Source organism: Palaemon carinicauda, chromosome 5 (assembly GCF_036898095.1).
Source record: "Palaemon carinicauda isolate YSFRI2023 chromosome 5, ASM3689809v2, whole genome shotgun sequence".
NCBI lineage: Eukaryota > Metazoa > Arthropoda > Malacostraca > Decapoda > Palaemonidae > Palaemon > Palaemon carinicauda.
This window is the reverse complement of record NC_090729.1, coordinates 166,452,175-166,468,522: the sequence shown is the minus strand read 5'-3', so window position 1 is coordinate 166,468,522 and position 16,348 is coordinate 166,452,175. Positions and strand designations below refer to the sequence as shown.

General features: G+C 43.8%; 1 protein-coding gene across 1 annotated transcript in view; it reads left to right on the top strand.

Moving 5' to 3' along the window:
- The first annotated feature begins 71 nt into the window (after positions 1-71).
- LOC137640652 (immunoglobulin G-binding protein H-like) overlaps positions 72-16,348 on the top strand; it is a 92,297-nt gene continuing 76,020 nt past the window's right edge. The window contains exon 1 of the mRNA XM_068373150.1: positions 72-361. Within this exon, the coding sequence (XP_068229251.1) occupies positions 269-361 (93 nt within the window). The 5' untranslated portion in view covers positions 72-268. The remainder of the gene's footprint in view (positions 362-16,348) is intronic.

Here is a 16,348-nt window from a genome sequence, read left to right as displayed (position 1 = left end):
AGTTTACTTAAGTTTTCGATAAATCTAAACAAAATCTGTAATCTATCATTTATTAGATCTTTAGTCGCCATCGCAACGGTCGCATTCAGTTTAATTTCAGTTGCCATTGCTCTAAGCCTCTATCTTGTTGCTTAATTATCATTGCTCTAAGGTTAATCCTTGAGCCTTTTGCTGAAGACTTTTAGTGTTTAAAGGCCTGGGCAGAAAAAAAAAAGAAATATTTTCTAGAAGTTGAACACGACTGGGCAACATTTATTCAAGTGAAATCATGTCGCAGAAAAAGTCCAATGTAAATTTTAACTTTAGAATGGATGATTTGAAGAAAACCGTGGCAGAGTACACAGAAGGCATGGCACGATTCGTGAGTCTTACTAAGTTTTAGCTTCTGCCTTTTTTGATATCCTTTAATTTTTTATGTTCATTGTCTTAAAGTAAGGTAAATGTCTAGGAGAAGGCCGCACCCGTTTTTCAAGTATTAACGACGAAAAACGGCAAAAAATAACCAGATCATTGTTGCACATCGCATAGAAACATGAGGAAATGAATTGAAAAGAAACTAAGACTTAACTCTTACACATAAAATGTAAGTATAAACCTACTACTACAATTATGGGGGACCCCAGTGGGAAGCGGGTTTTTTTGGGTGGGGGGAGGAGGAGAAAAGTGATTTTTCGGGGCACTACCGAACCTAATACAACCACCTAACCTACCCTGGGGGCCTGTACCCCTACCTAGGCCTACTGGGGGGGGCTCCCCCCCTGCGACCCCCCTTAAGGCCACAGTGATTTTCAGGGCAACACCGAACCTAATACAACCACCTAACCTACCCTGGGGGCCTGTACCCCTACCTAGGCCTACTGGGGGGGGGGGGCTCCCCCCCCTGCGACCCCCCTTAAGGCCACAGTGATTTTCAGGGCAACACCGAACCTAATACACCCACCTAACCTACCCTGGGGCCCTGTACCCCTACCTAGGCCTACTGGGGGGGGGCTCCCCCCCTGCGACCCCCCTTAAGGCCACAGTGATTTTCAGGGCAACACCGAACCTAATACACCCACCTAACCTACCCTGGGGGCCTGTACCCCTACCTAGGCCTACTGGGGGGGGGCTCCCCCCCTGCGACCCCCCTTAAGGCCACAGTGATTTTCAGGGCAACACCGAACCTAATACACCCACCTAACCTACCCTGGGGGCCTGTACCCCTACCTAGGCCTACTGGGGGGGGGGGCTCCCCCCCTGCGACCCCCCTTAAGGCCACAGTGATTTTCAGGGCAACACCGAACCTAATACACCCACCTAACCTAGCCTAGGGGCCCTGTATCCCTACCTAGGCCTACCGGGGGGGGTGGTTCCGCCCCCCCCTGCGACCCCCCCTTAAGGACACTACCTAACACATCCATCAAACCAAATCCAAAGTGATGGTACTGCTGTATACATAGTTATACTATCACCATTATAATATACTCCATAAATTAATGAAGCTTACCTTAAACTGTTGGTTGTTAAAGATGTGCTGCTGCTTTGAGGAAAACGTGAACCGTTGCGAAGGTTCCTTGACATGCAGGACAATTTTTATTTTGCAAAATTAAATTGTGTCCCTGGCACAAATCCACTAGTTTTTCAATATTCCCCGAATAGGCTAAAACAAATTCACCGTAACTTAAGAAACAGACAGCACAAGAAACTGGAATTTCAACTTCTTGTGCAATATCAGATGACGTGCTCGCTATGGCCTCCATGTCTAAGAACGAAATGAAATGGCTGGGTAAGAAAATGTTTTGTCGCACTGTTATTGGCCAAGACGTCATACTGAACTAGTTTTTCTGCGGGTTATAGTGGTTACAGGGCTCATTTGAGCTAAGAACAAGACACAGTCAACAATAACAACAGACTTCGAAAAAATCTGGGAGGAAGACAAGAGTAGCGTGAGTTTGATCGTCGATATTTCGACTATTATTGAATTTCACTAAATTATCTCACTCGTATACCACTATTTACATACATTCCTACACATTCTAGTAAAAATAAATTGAATATCACTGATATCTTCATGCGGCCCTTTCCTAGACATAACCTAAAGGAAATTTGGTTACCTGAGAGGGAGTTTGAAACCCTAGTTGTCAGACTGCCACTACAGGAAATTAAGTCTTAATATGGGTAAAATTATATATCCCCGTCCGTAACTATAATAAAATCCTATTATTGTACTGGTGTGTTTCACAGGGCCAATGAGATTAGGTAAGCCTAGGCTACTTAATTAGTAAATATTCACCTCCATTCAATATTACTATTACCAGTAATGAACATCGAAACTTCACGTCCTCTCTTAACCCAATGTAGATGAAATCGTTCTAGACATCGCATGAAAATTTTGAAAAACACAACCTGTTTATACACGATTCTTTAATTGCTAGCAAAACTGGAGTACGCAATAAGAAATGGCTGAGAGGTGGTGTTTCGTGTGAACGAGGATCTATATCGTACCCGTTCGTTTCGTGGCCTACAACCTCGACTTTTCCTCATACGATATTCATAAAAATTAGAGTTAGTTTGTAATTGACACCATGTATGAGAGTTTAATTGAACTTGTTCAAGGGTAGCCTATGAGGAGATGTTTGACATGGCAAACAAGATGTATAGAAATAATTTACTTAAATAAAAGATATGGAAAATGACTGGAGAGGCATTAAATAGAACAGGTGAATTTATCATGATTTTAATATTCTTGGCATGGTGCATAAAGTATAATGAAGTTGCATAACTTATTTTATCAACACAGTTATCAACCAACATCATATAGTGTCAAAATTATCGTAATTTACTTGATCCTCACGTGACGGTGTCTAAGTAAACAATGAAAACCGCGCACCGGTAAACGAATACTGAACGCCTCGTGTGAATGTACAACACTTCGACGGCGGTTAGCCACTGGCCAGCCTGTCAGAAAGAAAACGGCTCGTGTGAATCGGCCTTAAGACGTCATAGTGGACTATTTTGTCTGCGGATTATAGTAGTTACAGGGCTCATTTAAGCTAAAAACAAGACAGTCAACAATAACAACAGACTTAGAAAAATTCTGGGAGGAAGACAAGGGTAGCGTGAGTTTGATCGTCGATATTTCGACTGTTATTGAATTTCACTAAATTATCTCACTCGTATACCACTATTTACATACATTCCTACACATTCTAGTAAAAATACATTGAATATCACTGATATCTTCATGCGGCCCTCTCCTAGACATTAACCCCATTTTTTTTCCATCATCCCCTTCAGTTTGAACTTTGCCACCTTCACAAAAAGACATCACCAAGAGGGAAGTACAATTTGTTTTGAAATTTAGTGTAATTTATTCTATGTCAGCAGTTGATCATGATGAAAATTCCCTCCGTTCAATGTATAGCTACTGTTGCTCATGTGAAGGTTAAAAAAAAGAAAAAGAAAATAATAATAATAAAATAAAAATTAAAATCATCTCCGAAATAGGGACCCACGGGGCTGGTGTGCGCAGCACATTCACATACCGCATGCCAGAACATAGGAGCTGTGAGATTATGATTATATGCGAGTGAAGCGAGCCACAGCAAAGCAAAAACCATTTGGACATGAAGTGAATCATAGAGAATTGTATTTCTCAATATTAAACTTACCCGGTGATCATATAGCTGTCAGCTCTGCTGCCCGACAGAAAAAACCTACGGACGGAATACGCCAGCGATCGCTATACAGGTGGGGGTGTACATCAACAGCGCCATCTGTCGAGCAGGTACTCAAGTACTCGATGTCAACACAGACAGAACCAATTTTCTCTCTGTCGTGCCACCGGCAAGACCTACTAAATACGCTCTTGTTTTCTGGATTGATTTTCACGTTATTTGGTGAAGTATTCATTTCTGGTTATTAGCTATCGCTGTGCAGAAGTTATCTTCAATACTTCCTTGCATTCTTTTATTGGATTTTGGATTATTTGTTGACGACTTGGATAGATTTTGAATTCCCCCCTTTGACTAATTCAAGATGTCTGACCCTTCTCAAGTCCCCAAGTACAGGAAGTGTAGCGCTAGGGACTGTTCAAGGCGTCTTCCGAAGGCCTCTATCGATCCGCACACCATTTGTTCCAATTGTAGGGGTAAAGCCTGTCAATTGGAAGATCGATGTGAGGAATGCGTTGGGCTTTCGGAATTCGATTTTCAAGAATTCCTTAAATATGCACGTAGGCTAGAGAAGGATAGGATCAGGAGGAGTTCGTCTCGCTCAATTGATTTTTCCTCTCCCCATGCCCCACAACCTATTCCTTCCCCTGTAGTGGTTGCACCCGACCCCCCTGCTAGCTCTCATCAACCTTCAATGGCAGATATGATGCGTGCCATCCAGGCTCTAGGTGAGAGAGTCGAGTCATTGGCGAATGACCGCAATCAACTCATGGCTGACGTCAGGGAGTTGAAAGGTAAAAGTGCAGTGGGAAGTGAAGTGAGTGTCAGTGCAGTGAAAAGTGTCAGTGTTACGCATGAGGGTGCGTCTGTTCGTGCCTGTCGTCCTCCCAGTCCGGGACCTCTTGCAAGCTCCCAAGCCCAGGGGAGAAGCAATGTCGTACGACCAAAGGGTTCGACAGGCTTTAATCAGCGGACAGACGTTCCCTCCGTGGTTTCGGACGTATCTTTCCTAGATCGTCCCACCCACAAGAAGACGAGTGAGCCCGTTCATTCCTCGTCTGCGGAAGAGGTTTCTCGACAGAAACGATGGACCAAGGTCTCACGGCCTCTTAAACGTAAGGTCCCTTCCGAGCAAGTCCAACGGCCCAGGTGTAGCCACTGGGTCAGTTCGGACTCGCTGCAGTCCTCCGACGACTGCACACCTCCTAAGAGAGGCAAAGTGGTACCGCAACAGGCAGTAACTCCGTCTGTTGCCGCACCCGCTGTTGTAGACCCTAAGTCACAACAGACAGTAACTCCGTCTGTTGCCGCACCCGCTTTTGTAGACCCTAAGTGGTCTTTGCTGCAGTCTATGCAGACTCAGTTAGCTGCTGTTATGCAGGAGTTTCGTGCGGAGAAGGTTGACGCTGCACCCGTTAGCCTACAACCTACCATGGTTGTGCGCCCAGCAGACGCTGAGGCTGCCTGCTCCCACACTCCAGCTGTGAGAGCTCCTCCACCCATGCGCAGTCGACCCTGCCAGACGCATGCTGACGTTCACAGACGCACGGAACCCTCCGTTGCCGTTCGTGAGCTACCACAACAACAGGAGGGTGGAGTTAAGCTGCCGTGTTTTGACGCGGTGCGTCAGCCTCCGCAACCCACGGTGGTCTCCGCTATCCTTCCACAGTCGGGAGTAGACGCTTTGCGCACCCACTCAGCTATGGTTGTTGCCAGTTCTCAGACTGACCAACAGTGGCATGACGTTGGGTCCAGTGCAGCCACACATGCACCCGTGCTGCCGGACTCAGCCGTCCAGCTTTTACCTACTCCGTTGCCTCTTCCTCCTCAACATTCAAACGATGGAATCTCTGATGATGACGAAGCTGCACATCTTGACGACCAACACTCGGACATCGACGAACCCAAGACCACGCCTCCCTCCTTAGACTTTAGGAAAGTGCTTGCGCTGTTCAAGGATTTATATCCGGATCAGTTTGTGTCTGCAGCACCACGCTCGCCTCCCTCTGAGTTCGCTTTTGCATGCAGTCACCAGCACCTGCCTTTACGAAGCTCGTACTCGCTCGCTCGTCCAAGAGAGCTTTAAGGGTACTGAGAAAGTGGTTGCAGTCCAAAAAGCAACTTGGGAAGACATCCTTCATGTTTCCCCCGGCCAAGCTTGCTTCCAGATCTAGCGTCTGGTATGCCACGGGAGAAGTTCTCGGCTTGGGAGTTCCTGCCTCTGCCCAGGGCGACTTCTCAAGTCTGGTAGACTCTCCCCGCAGGCTGGCTATGAGACGCTCCAAGATTTGCTGGACTCCTTCGGATATGGACCATCTTATGAAGGGAGTTTTCCGTGCATTCGAAGTCTTTAACTTCTTGGACTGGTGTTTGGGAGCGTTGAGCAGGAAGACCTCCCCTTCTGATAAGGAAACTTCCATGCTCATTATGTCCTGCATGGACAAAGCCATTCGGGATGGTTCTAGTGAGCTTGCGGCTTCTTTCGTGTCCGGGGTCCTCAAGAAGCGGGATCACCTTTGCTCCTTCTTGTCAGCTGGAGTCACCCCATGTCAAAAGTCGGAGCTTATGTTTGCTCCCCTCTCGAAGTGTCTCTTCCCTGAAGAGTTGATCAAGGAGATTGCCGCCTCCTTGATCCAGAAAGACACTCATGACCTGGTGGCGTCATTCGCACGCAAAGCCACCCCTTTGCCCTCCGTGCCTAGACCCAGGATGGACACTCCAGCGTCAAGGTTCATTCCGCCCTTTCGTGGCAGAGCCTCCAGCAGAGGAGGTGCTCGTGCCGGAAGTCAACGTGGGAGCAAGAAGAAGGGTTCCAAGTCCTCTAGAGGCAGAGTCTGACTGCCACCTTCTTCAGACAGCAGTGGGAGCCAGGCTCAAGAACTACTGGCAGGCCTGGGAGAACAGGGGCGCAGACGCACAGTCTGTGAAGTTACTCAGGGAGGGGTACAGGATTCCATTCTTGCGCAAGCCCCCTCTAGCAACAACTCCCATCGACCTCTCTCCCAGGTACAGAGAGGAGGACAAGAGACAAGCTTTACAGCAAGAGGTGTCTCTCTTACTACAAAAGGGAGCGGTAGTCATAGTCCGGGACCATCAATCCCCGGGCTTCTACAATCGCCTCTTCTTAGTGCCGAAGAAGACAGGAGGGTGGAGACCGGTGCTAGACGTCAGTGCTCTGAATGTCTTTGTCACAAAGCAGACGTTCACCATGGAGACGACAAGGTCAGTTCTAGCATCGGTCAGGAAGGAAGACTGGATAGTCTCGTTAGACCTAAAGGACGCTTACTTTCACGTCCCCATCCACCCAGATTCCCAACCTTTTCTAAGGTTCGTTTTCGGGAAGGTTGTACAGTGAACCCTCGCTACTTCGCGGTTCGACCATCGCGGATTCACCACTTCGCGGATTTTTTCCATAACCCATATATATACAGTAATATATATATATATGTATGCATGTATTTATGTATATATGTAGGTATGTATATGTGTATACATATAAATATATATATATATATATATATATATATACACACACACATATATATATATATATATATATATATATATATATATACATATATATATATATTATATATATATATATATATATATATATATATATATATACTGTATATATATATATATATATATATATATATCTAAAGTAGGAAGATGTGATGTAGTTCTAAGGGAAAAGTATGGGAAATATGTCTGGGTAATAAGCAAAGCTCTACCTCCAGTTTGTTTCTTCATTATGATCAGAGATAAATGTAAACAAAACATTGGTTGCCATTTTTTATCGTGCTTTTTAGCGTGTTTAGGAAATGCATGATATAAAATCACCTTTAATATTTGTGCCTGTTTTAGTTTAGGGTACTGTAGTACATGCATTAAGTGTTCTGTACATTAAAGGGTAGTTTGTTAACAGTACTACGTACAAGGGAAGGTTTTAAAAGTCTGAATATACATGTTGAATAAATAGGTAAATAGGGTGTCACTACTTCGCGGATTTTCACCTATCGCGGCCGCGACTGGAACCTATCTACCGCGATAAACGAGGGTTCACTGTATACCAGTTCCAAGCCCTGGGCTTTGGCCTAAGCACGGCACCTCTAGTTTTTACCAAACTGATGAGGAATATTGCCAAATTCCTGCATTTAGCAAACATCAGAGCCTCCCTCTATTTGGACGACTGGCTTTTAAGAGCTTCGTCAAGTCGTCGCTGTCTGGAGAATCTACAGTGGACTCTAGATCTGACCAAGGAATTGGGTCTCCTGGTCAGTTTGGAAAAGTCCCAACTCGTCCCATCCCAAACTATAGTATACCTAGGAATGGAGATTCAGAGTCAAGCTTTTCGGGCTTTTCCGTCGGCCCCCAGAATCAGTCAAGCCCAAGAATTCATCCAGTCCATGCTGAAGAAGGACCGATGTTCAGTCAGACAGTGGATGAGTCTGATAGGGACGCTTTCATCACTGGACCAGTTCATCGCGTTAGGGAGACTCCACCTCCGACCCCTTCAGTTTCACCGAGCTGCTCACTGGAGAAAGGACAAGACGCTAGAAGCGGTCTCGGTTCCTATTTCCGAGAAGATGAAGTCTTCACTGACTTGGTGGAAGAACAACATTCTCCTCAAGGAGGGTCTGCCACTGGCTGTTCAGACCCCCGACCTCCTTCTCTTCTCGGACGCATCGGACACGGGCTGGGGTGCGACATTGGACGGTCGGGAATGCTCGGGCACGTGGAATGCGGATCAAAGAACGCTGCACATCAACTGCAAGGAGCTACTGGCAGTTCATCTGGCCTTGAGAAGCTTCAAGTCCCTCCTTCTAGGCAAGGTGGTGGAGGTGAACTCCGACAACACCACAGCCTTGGCGTACATCTCCAAGCAAGGAGGGACTCATTCGATGACGTTGTACGAGATCACAAGGGACCTCCTCACCTGGTCAAGAGATCGAAACATATCCCTAGTAACGAGGTTCATTCAAGGCGACATGAATGTCATGGCAGATCGCCTCAGCCGGAAGGGTCAAATCATCCCAACAGAGTGGACCCTTCACAAGAATGTTTGCAACAGACTATGGGCCTTATGGGGTCAGCCTACCATAGATCTGTTCGCAACCTCGATGACCAAGAGGCTCCCAATTTATTGCTCACCGATTCCGGACCCAGCAGCAGTTCACATAGATGCCTTTCTTCTGGATTGGTCCCATCTAGACCTTTATGCGTTCCCCCCGTTCAAGATTGTCAACAGAGTACTGCAGAAGTTCGCCTCTCACGAAGGGACAAGGTTGACGTTGGTTGCTCCCCTCTGGCCCGCGAGAGAATGGTTCACCGAGGTACTGCAATGGCTAGTAGACGTTCCCAGAACACTTCCTCTAAGAGTGGACCTTCTGCGTCAGCCGCATGTAAAGAAGGTACACCCAAGCCTCCACGCTCTTCGTCTGACTGCCTTCAGACTATCGAAAGACTCTCGAGAGCTAGAGGCTTTTCGAAGGAGGCAGCCAGAGCGATTGCTAGAGCAAGGAGGACATCCACTCTCAAAGTCTACCAGTCGAAGTGGGAAGTCTTCCGAAGCTGGTGCAAGTCAAAATCAGTATCCTCAACCAGTACCTCTGTAACTCAGATAGCTGACTTCCTTTTATACCTAAGGAAGGAAAGATCCCTTTCAGCTCCCACGATCAAAGGTTACAGAAGCATGTTGGCAACAGTCTTCCGTCACAGAGGCTTAGATCTTTCCAACAACAAAGATCTACAGGACCTCCTTAAGTCTTTTGAGACCTCGAAGGAGCGTCGGTTGGCCACACCAGGTTGGAACTTAGACGTGGTACTAAGTTTCCTTATGTCAGCAAGGTTCGAACCACTTCAATCAGCCTCTTTTAAAGATCTCACTTTGAAGACTCTTTTCCTCGTCTGCTTAGCAACAGCTAAAAGAGTCAGTGAGATACACGCCTTCAGCAGGAACATTGGATTTACATCTGAAACGGCTACATGTTCCTTACAGCTTGGTTTTTTAGCCAAAAACGAACTTCCTTCTCGTCCTTGGCCCAAATCGTTTGGGATTCCAAGCCTTTCTAATTTGGTTGGAAATGAACAAGAAAGAGTACTATGCCCTGTAAGAGCTCTCAAGTACTATTTGAAACGTACTAAACCATTACGTGGCCAGTCAGAAGCTTTATGGTGCGCCATTAAGAAACCTTCTTTACCTATGTCGAAGAATGCAGTTTCTTATTATATCAGACTTTTGATTCGAGAAGCTCATTCCCATCTGAATGAGGAGGACCATGCTTTGCTGAAGGTAAGGACACATGAAGTTAGAGCTGTCGCGACTTCAGTGGCCTTCAAACAAAACAGATCTCTGCAGAGTGTAATGGATGCAACCTATTGGAGAAGCAAGTCAGTGTTCGCATCATTTCACCTTAAAGATGTCCAGTCTCTTTACGAGAACTGCTACACCCTGGGACCATTCGTAGCAGCGAGTGCAGTAGTGGGTGAGGGCTCAACCACTACATTCCCATAATCCCATAACCTTTTTAATCTTTCTCTTGAAATGTTTTTTATTGTTGTTTTTTGGGTTGTCCGGAAGGCTAAGAAGCCTTTCGCATCCTGGTTGATTTGGCGGGTGGTCAAATTCTTTCTTGAGAAGCGCCTAGATTAGAGGTTTTGATGAGGTTCTTTAGTATGGGTTGCAACCCTTCATACTTCAGCTCCTAGGAGTCGCTCAGCATCTTGTGAGGATCGCGAGGCTCAGTAAGGAAGACGTACTTAAAAAGGCAGAGTAATTGTTCAAGTCGACTTCCTTACCAGGTACTTATTAATTTTATGTTTGTTATTTTGAATAACTGCTAAAATGAAATACGAAATACTTAGCTCTTAATGTTAACATATATGCTGGTCTCTATCCACCCCCCTGGGTGTGAATCAGCTATATGATCACCGGGTAAGTTTAATATTGAAAAATGTTATTTTCATTAGTAAAATAAATTTTTGAATACAGTGAACCCTCGCTACTTCGCGGTTCGACCATCGCGGATTCACCACTTCGCGGATTTTTTCCATCACCCATATACTGTATATACAGTAATATATATATATATATATATATGTATGCATGTATTTATGTATATATGTAGGTATGTATATGTGTATACATATAAATATATATATATATATATATATATATATATATATATATATATATATATATATATATATATATATACACACACACACACACACACACACACATATATATATATATATATATATATATATATATATATATATATATATATATCTATATATCTAAAGTAGGAAGATGTGATGTAGTTCTAAGGGAAAAGTATGGGAAATATGTCTGGGTAATAAGCAAAGCTCTACCTCCAGTTTGTTTCTACATTATGATCAGAGATAAATGTAAACAAAACATTGGTTGCCATTTTTTATCGTGCTTTTTAGCATGTTTAGGAAATGCATGATATAAAATCACTTTTAATATTTGTGCCTGTTTTAGTTTAGGGTACTGTAGTACATGCATTAAGTGTTCTGTACATTAAAGGGTAGTTTGTTAACAGTACTACGTACAAGGGAAGGTTTTAAAAGTCTGAATATACATGTTGAATAAATAGGTAAATATGGTGTCACTACTTCGCGGATTTTCACCTATCGCGGCCGCGACTGGAACCTATCTACCGCGATAAACGAGGGTTCACTGTATACTTACCCGGTGATCATAAATTCAAGGACCCACCCTTCCTCCCCAATAGAGACCCAGTGGACCGAGGAGAAAATTGGTTCTGTGTTGACATCGAGTACTTGAGTACCTGCTCGACAGATGGCGCTGTTGATGTACACCCCCACCTGTATAGCGATCGCTGGCGTATTCCGTCCGTAGGTTTTTTCTGTCGGGCAGCAGAGCTGACAGCTATATGATCACCGGGTAAGTATATTCAAAAATTTATTTTACTAATGAAAATAACATTTTAATTTTCATCCACTACATGATTCATATATTTTTCCAACTGGTTATCTTGTGTATAGTTTGCATTTCTGACTACAGTGAACCCTCGTTTATCGCGGTAGATAGGTTCCAGACCCGACCGCGATAGGTGAAAATCCGCGAAGTAGTGACACCATATTTACCTATTTATTTAACATGTATATTCAGACTTTTAAAACCTTCCCTTGTACGTAGTACTGTTAACAAACTACCCTTTAATGTACAGAACACTTAATGCATGTACTACAGTACCCTAAACTAAAACAGGCACAAATATTAAAGGCGACTTTATATCATGCGTTTCCTAAACACGCCAAAAAGCAAGATAAAAAATGGCAACCAATGTTTTCTTTACGTTTATCTCTGATCATAATGAAGAAACAAACGCATTTACACATCTGTGTATAGGTTAGTTTTTGCATCGATTATATTGATTATTCAGTACAAGTATGTTGATTTTGTTATTACCAATGTTTTACTTAATTTTTCTTAGGACTTCCAAATGAAATGTTTTTCTTTATGACACCGCCTGAAACGACGGCGTCATAAAGTACGCTCAGTAAACAAACGAAGGCATTTAACGCGCATGATGAAAGTGATAAATAATGATATTACAGTAAAAGCTTTTATAAAATATGTTATTACAAATATTATTTACCGTATCTATATAAAATCATACATACGTAGCAAAGCAGGAAAACAATTTACGAGAGAGAGAGAGAGAGAGAGAGAGAGAGAGAGAGAGAGAGAGAGAGAGAGAGAGAGAGAGAGAGAGAGAGTTTTTACATACGTAAATGTAAATTTAAAAAAAAAAATAGCCCCATTTCATATAAAATAGATTACAAATATTTTACTTTATCATATTACAGTAGTCTGTATAATACTGTAAAGTTCATTACTGTATGTTGTTGTTATACTGTAGTCGTGGCGATGAAATTCTCACGAAACAAAAACACGCCATTTGATTACAACAGCTGATTCTCTCTCCCTCTCTCTCTCTCTCTCTCTCTCTCTCTCTCTCTCTCTCTCTCTCTCTCTCTCTCTCTCTCTCTCTCTCTCTCTCTCTCTCTCTCTCTCTCCCCCCCCCCGTGTTATACAATACTTACATTTAGATGAAGAATCTAAAATTAGTTTTCTTAGTGTCAATTAAATAAGAAACGAAAAAATTATGCTGAATCTACATCCATTTCAATCATAGCTAAAAATACGGCATCCGATTTCATCAGCAAATCACTATTTTTTGGGAAACATCATTTTATTCTAGAAAATTGCTACTCTTTAAATAGTTAATTGCACATTAAGAAAGCGTGTACTTTTGTTTTTAAATTTCGGGTGTGTTTTAAAAATCGAGTATTGTTGACTTCTTTTTGTTTTACTTTTGGCTGTGATTAGATCAGCTGACATCTACTGTAGCTGCCGCTCTTGAGAGTGTACGAATACACTAACAAAGTATCGTTTATACCATTTCTTAACTTATTCAAGTCTGCATGGATAAATCAAAGGAAGGGTGGGTGCTCATCTGTTGCGACATACCACCTCCGGGTTATGGTTCGAAGCTGAGCAACACTGTCACATAAACCTCCTAGAGATGAGAGCTGACTTTTTAGTTTTCAAACACTTCCAACTCCTTTCAGGACACTCTATGGTGTTGAGGAGTGACAACACCACGGTGGTGGTTTACATAAACAAGCAAGGAGGTACTTTTTCTCAGGCCCCCTGCTACCGGGCTGTGGAGATAATTAAATGGACGGTAGACAACTCGGTTACCCTCTCAGCTCCTTTCATAACGGGCTAGAGAAACATCTTGGCAGGCAAAAAAAACAAAATGAGTAGGAAGACTCGGATAGTTGGCATCAAGTAGTTTTTGAATCAAGAGAGAAAGCCAACAAAGTTCTGACTGTGGGGTTCACCGACAATAGTCTTTTCGCGATGTCTCAACCACAAACTACCTGTGTAATGCTCCCCAGTATTAGATCCCCAAGTGTTCCGGTGAGACGCTTTTCAACACCCGGGGGACAACCTAGATGTCTATGCGTCCCCCCTCCCCTTCTACCTATTAAGGAGGCTTCCGAACAAAGTTCGGTTATCTCAAAACCTAGATAACCTTAATAGCTCTGATGTGGCAGTATGCAGAATGGTTTCCTGAGGTTCTACATCTGCTCATAAAGGCACCCAGGGAACTTCCTCCATTTCCTGAGTTACTCAAACAACTACTAGTTCAGATTTTCCTGATGAGTAGCTTCGCTATGTCTTCATGCTTGTAGGTTATCCAGCAAGTCTTCACTGCATGAGGTTTTTCATAACCAGTTGCAATGAGAATGGCCAGATACCTCCGAGAGTCATCTATTGCTGTTTACCAAGCTTAGTGGACTATCTTCTATGGATGGTGTAGTGGAAGGGGCATCCCTTCGCTCAGTGACACTATTCAAACAATAGTGGAATTTTTCTTATACTTCAGGGAGGAAAAACTGTTCAGTGTCGGCAGTGAAAGGCTGTCGCTCAGCCTTAAGCTTCTCTTTTTAAACTGAATGGAGTCGTCATTTCCCATGATTAAATTATCTTTCCTCATATGTAGTTTTAAGTTATCTTGCCCTCAGTCAGAAGTCAGACCACCTTTGTGGAATGGGGTACGAGTACTGCAGTCCCTGAAAGGAGCAACTTTTGAACCTCCTAGTCAGAATTTAGAACATGACCTGAATCTAAGGATGGTTTTCCTCTTAGCCCTGGCCTCTGCAAATAGAGTTAGGAAGCTACATGTTATGTCCTTGACATCGCCCATTCAAGAGGATGGGTGCAAGTGACACTCAACTTACATCCCTGGGTTTATTGCCAAGATTCAAAATCCTGCCGTAGCAGATCCTAGATTCGGGCTCTTGTGGATTGAGAACTCTCTACTATAACAAATCATCCAGATCAACTGTTATTATGTCCTGTAACAGCCATGATAAAATACCTTAAAGATCTTGAAATCGACCACAGATCAATAGACTGTTTCCCAGCGCAGCTAGGTTGGTAGCGTCGCGAGCTTTTGTTTCAGAGGTCCCGAGTTCGCGTCCCCGCTAAGGCGTGAATAGTGTGAGACCTTCTACCAGGGGTACTCCCCAGGGTGGCGCCTGGAGGGTAGGTTAGATGGGGCTAGTGATAGTCCCAGCTGGCTCATGGTCGCCCGAGGAGATGATGAAGGTCGTCTTATGGGAGACCTAAAACCCGCAACTTTCAACTTTAAGATAAAGTCAAATGGGGGGGGGGGGGGGTTTACAGGGGAATCAATATACTCCTGGATCAAGAAAGTCATTAAACGAGCCCTCCAACCGGACTTACCTCTTGACCGTAGATCTAGAGCTTATGACATCAGGGCATTAGTACATCTCTGGCATTCAAAAGAACTTTAATGTGACGTTAGTCAGCTTTCACTGCCCACTACCTGTGAGATGTAACCCACAGGAGGCTCAACACATTCTCTTCAGCTCCTTAGTAGGACAAGTAGCAGTCGGTGGAGAGCAGATGTTACCCAGTTGTAAGTCGAGTATGATAGACGAAGGACTGGCCTTTCACCTTTCGTTCTCTCCTCTCTTGGAGCTTGAGCAAACCGAGGAACTCTGCACGCTGACCTCCCCTGACTGTAAAAGGGTATCATCGCCCCTTATGTATCCTAATATAGGTACTGTATATACGTCCCCTTTCTTCCAGTAAGGTGGGAGTCGGGTAACGTCCAGGTAAGAAAAGCATAGCCAAGTGAAGTCTTACCTTGAAGTGTCACATTGTTTAGTTGTCACACTTTCGCACAATTGCTCAGGCTGTTATCTCTCATTGGGAGTAAGTGAGAAGATCGGGTGTACTCCTCCACTGCTCGTACAAAGCATAAGAGTCACATTCCAGGTCAGGGACCAGTCAGTTGATCGTGGACTTCCACTCAGCTAAGCATGAATCTCCATAATAAAGAGCTGGAAGGTATGTATTAGGTGCCAGAACAAATGGCAAATTTCGAAATAGCTTGTATTTTTCCTAACCATACAAACCTGAAGTATTTTTACACATACAGTTCTTGGTCACCGTCACCTACCCCCAGGAAGTCTAGAAAGCAATTGCAAAGTCGCTATTGTTGGCTACTGAGTGTGTGAGCAGAGTAGTGGGTCTCCCCCCCCCACTACCCCCGCTAACTAGTGGAAGAGAGTAACACTGTGCTAAAAGTGTTACAGCTAGTTTCAGATGTATCCAAAATGTATCTCCATAGTAAAGAGCTTCAGTTTGTATGTTAGGAAAAATACAATTTTAAATATTTAACTTAGCCGGTGAATATATAATAGCTGCTGCTCCAGCGGCTCGACAGAAAAACACACAAAAACTCGCGAGCGATCGCTATGAAGGTTGCGGGTGTGCCCACCAGCGCCAACTATCGGCCAGATACCGCATATGCATGTAAACAAGCCTCAATTCTTCTCTGTCGGTCTGAACGACAAGACGTACCATTACTCGCTGTATAACCTGGAGTTTTTCAACAGACTTGGTGAAGTACTTCATTTTGGTTTGAGCTTTCGCAGTGCAGGTGTTTTATCCTCAACTTAAACTCTTGAACTCTTTTTTGGACAGATTTAATTGTTGATGACTTTGGATTGTTTTTTGGACTTTCTTTGACTTTTTCAAAATGGCTGACCCTTCTCGAATTCCTAGATTTCGTAAGTGTAATGCTAGGGATTGC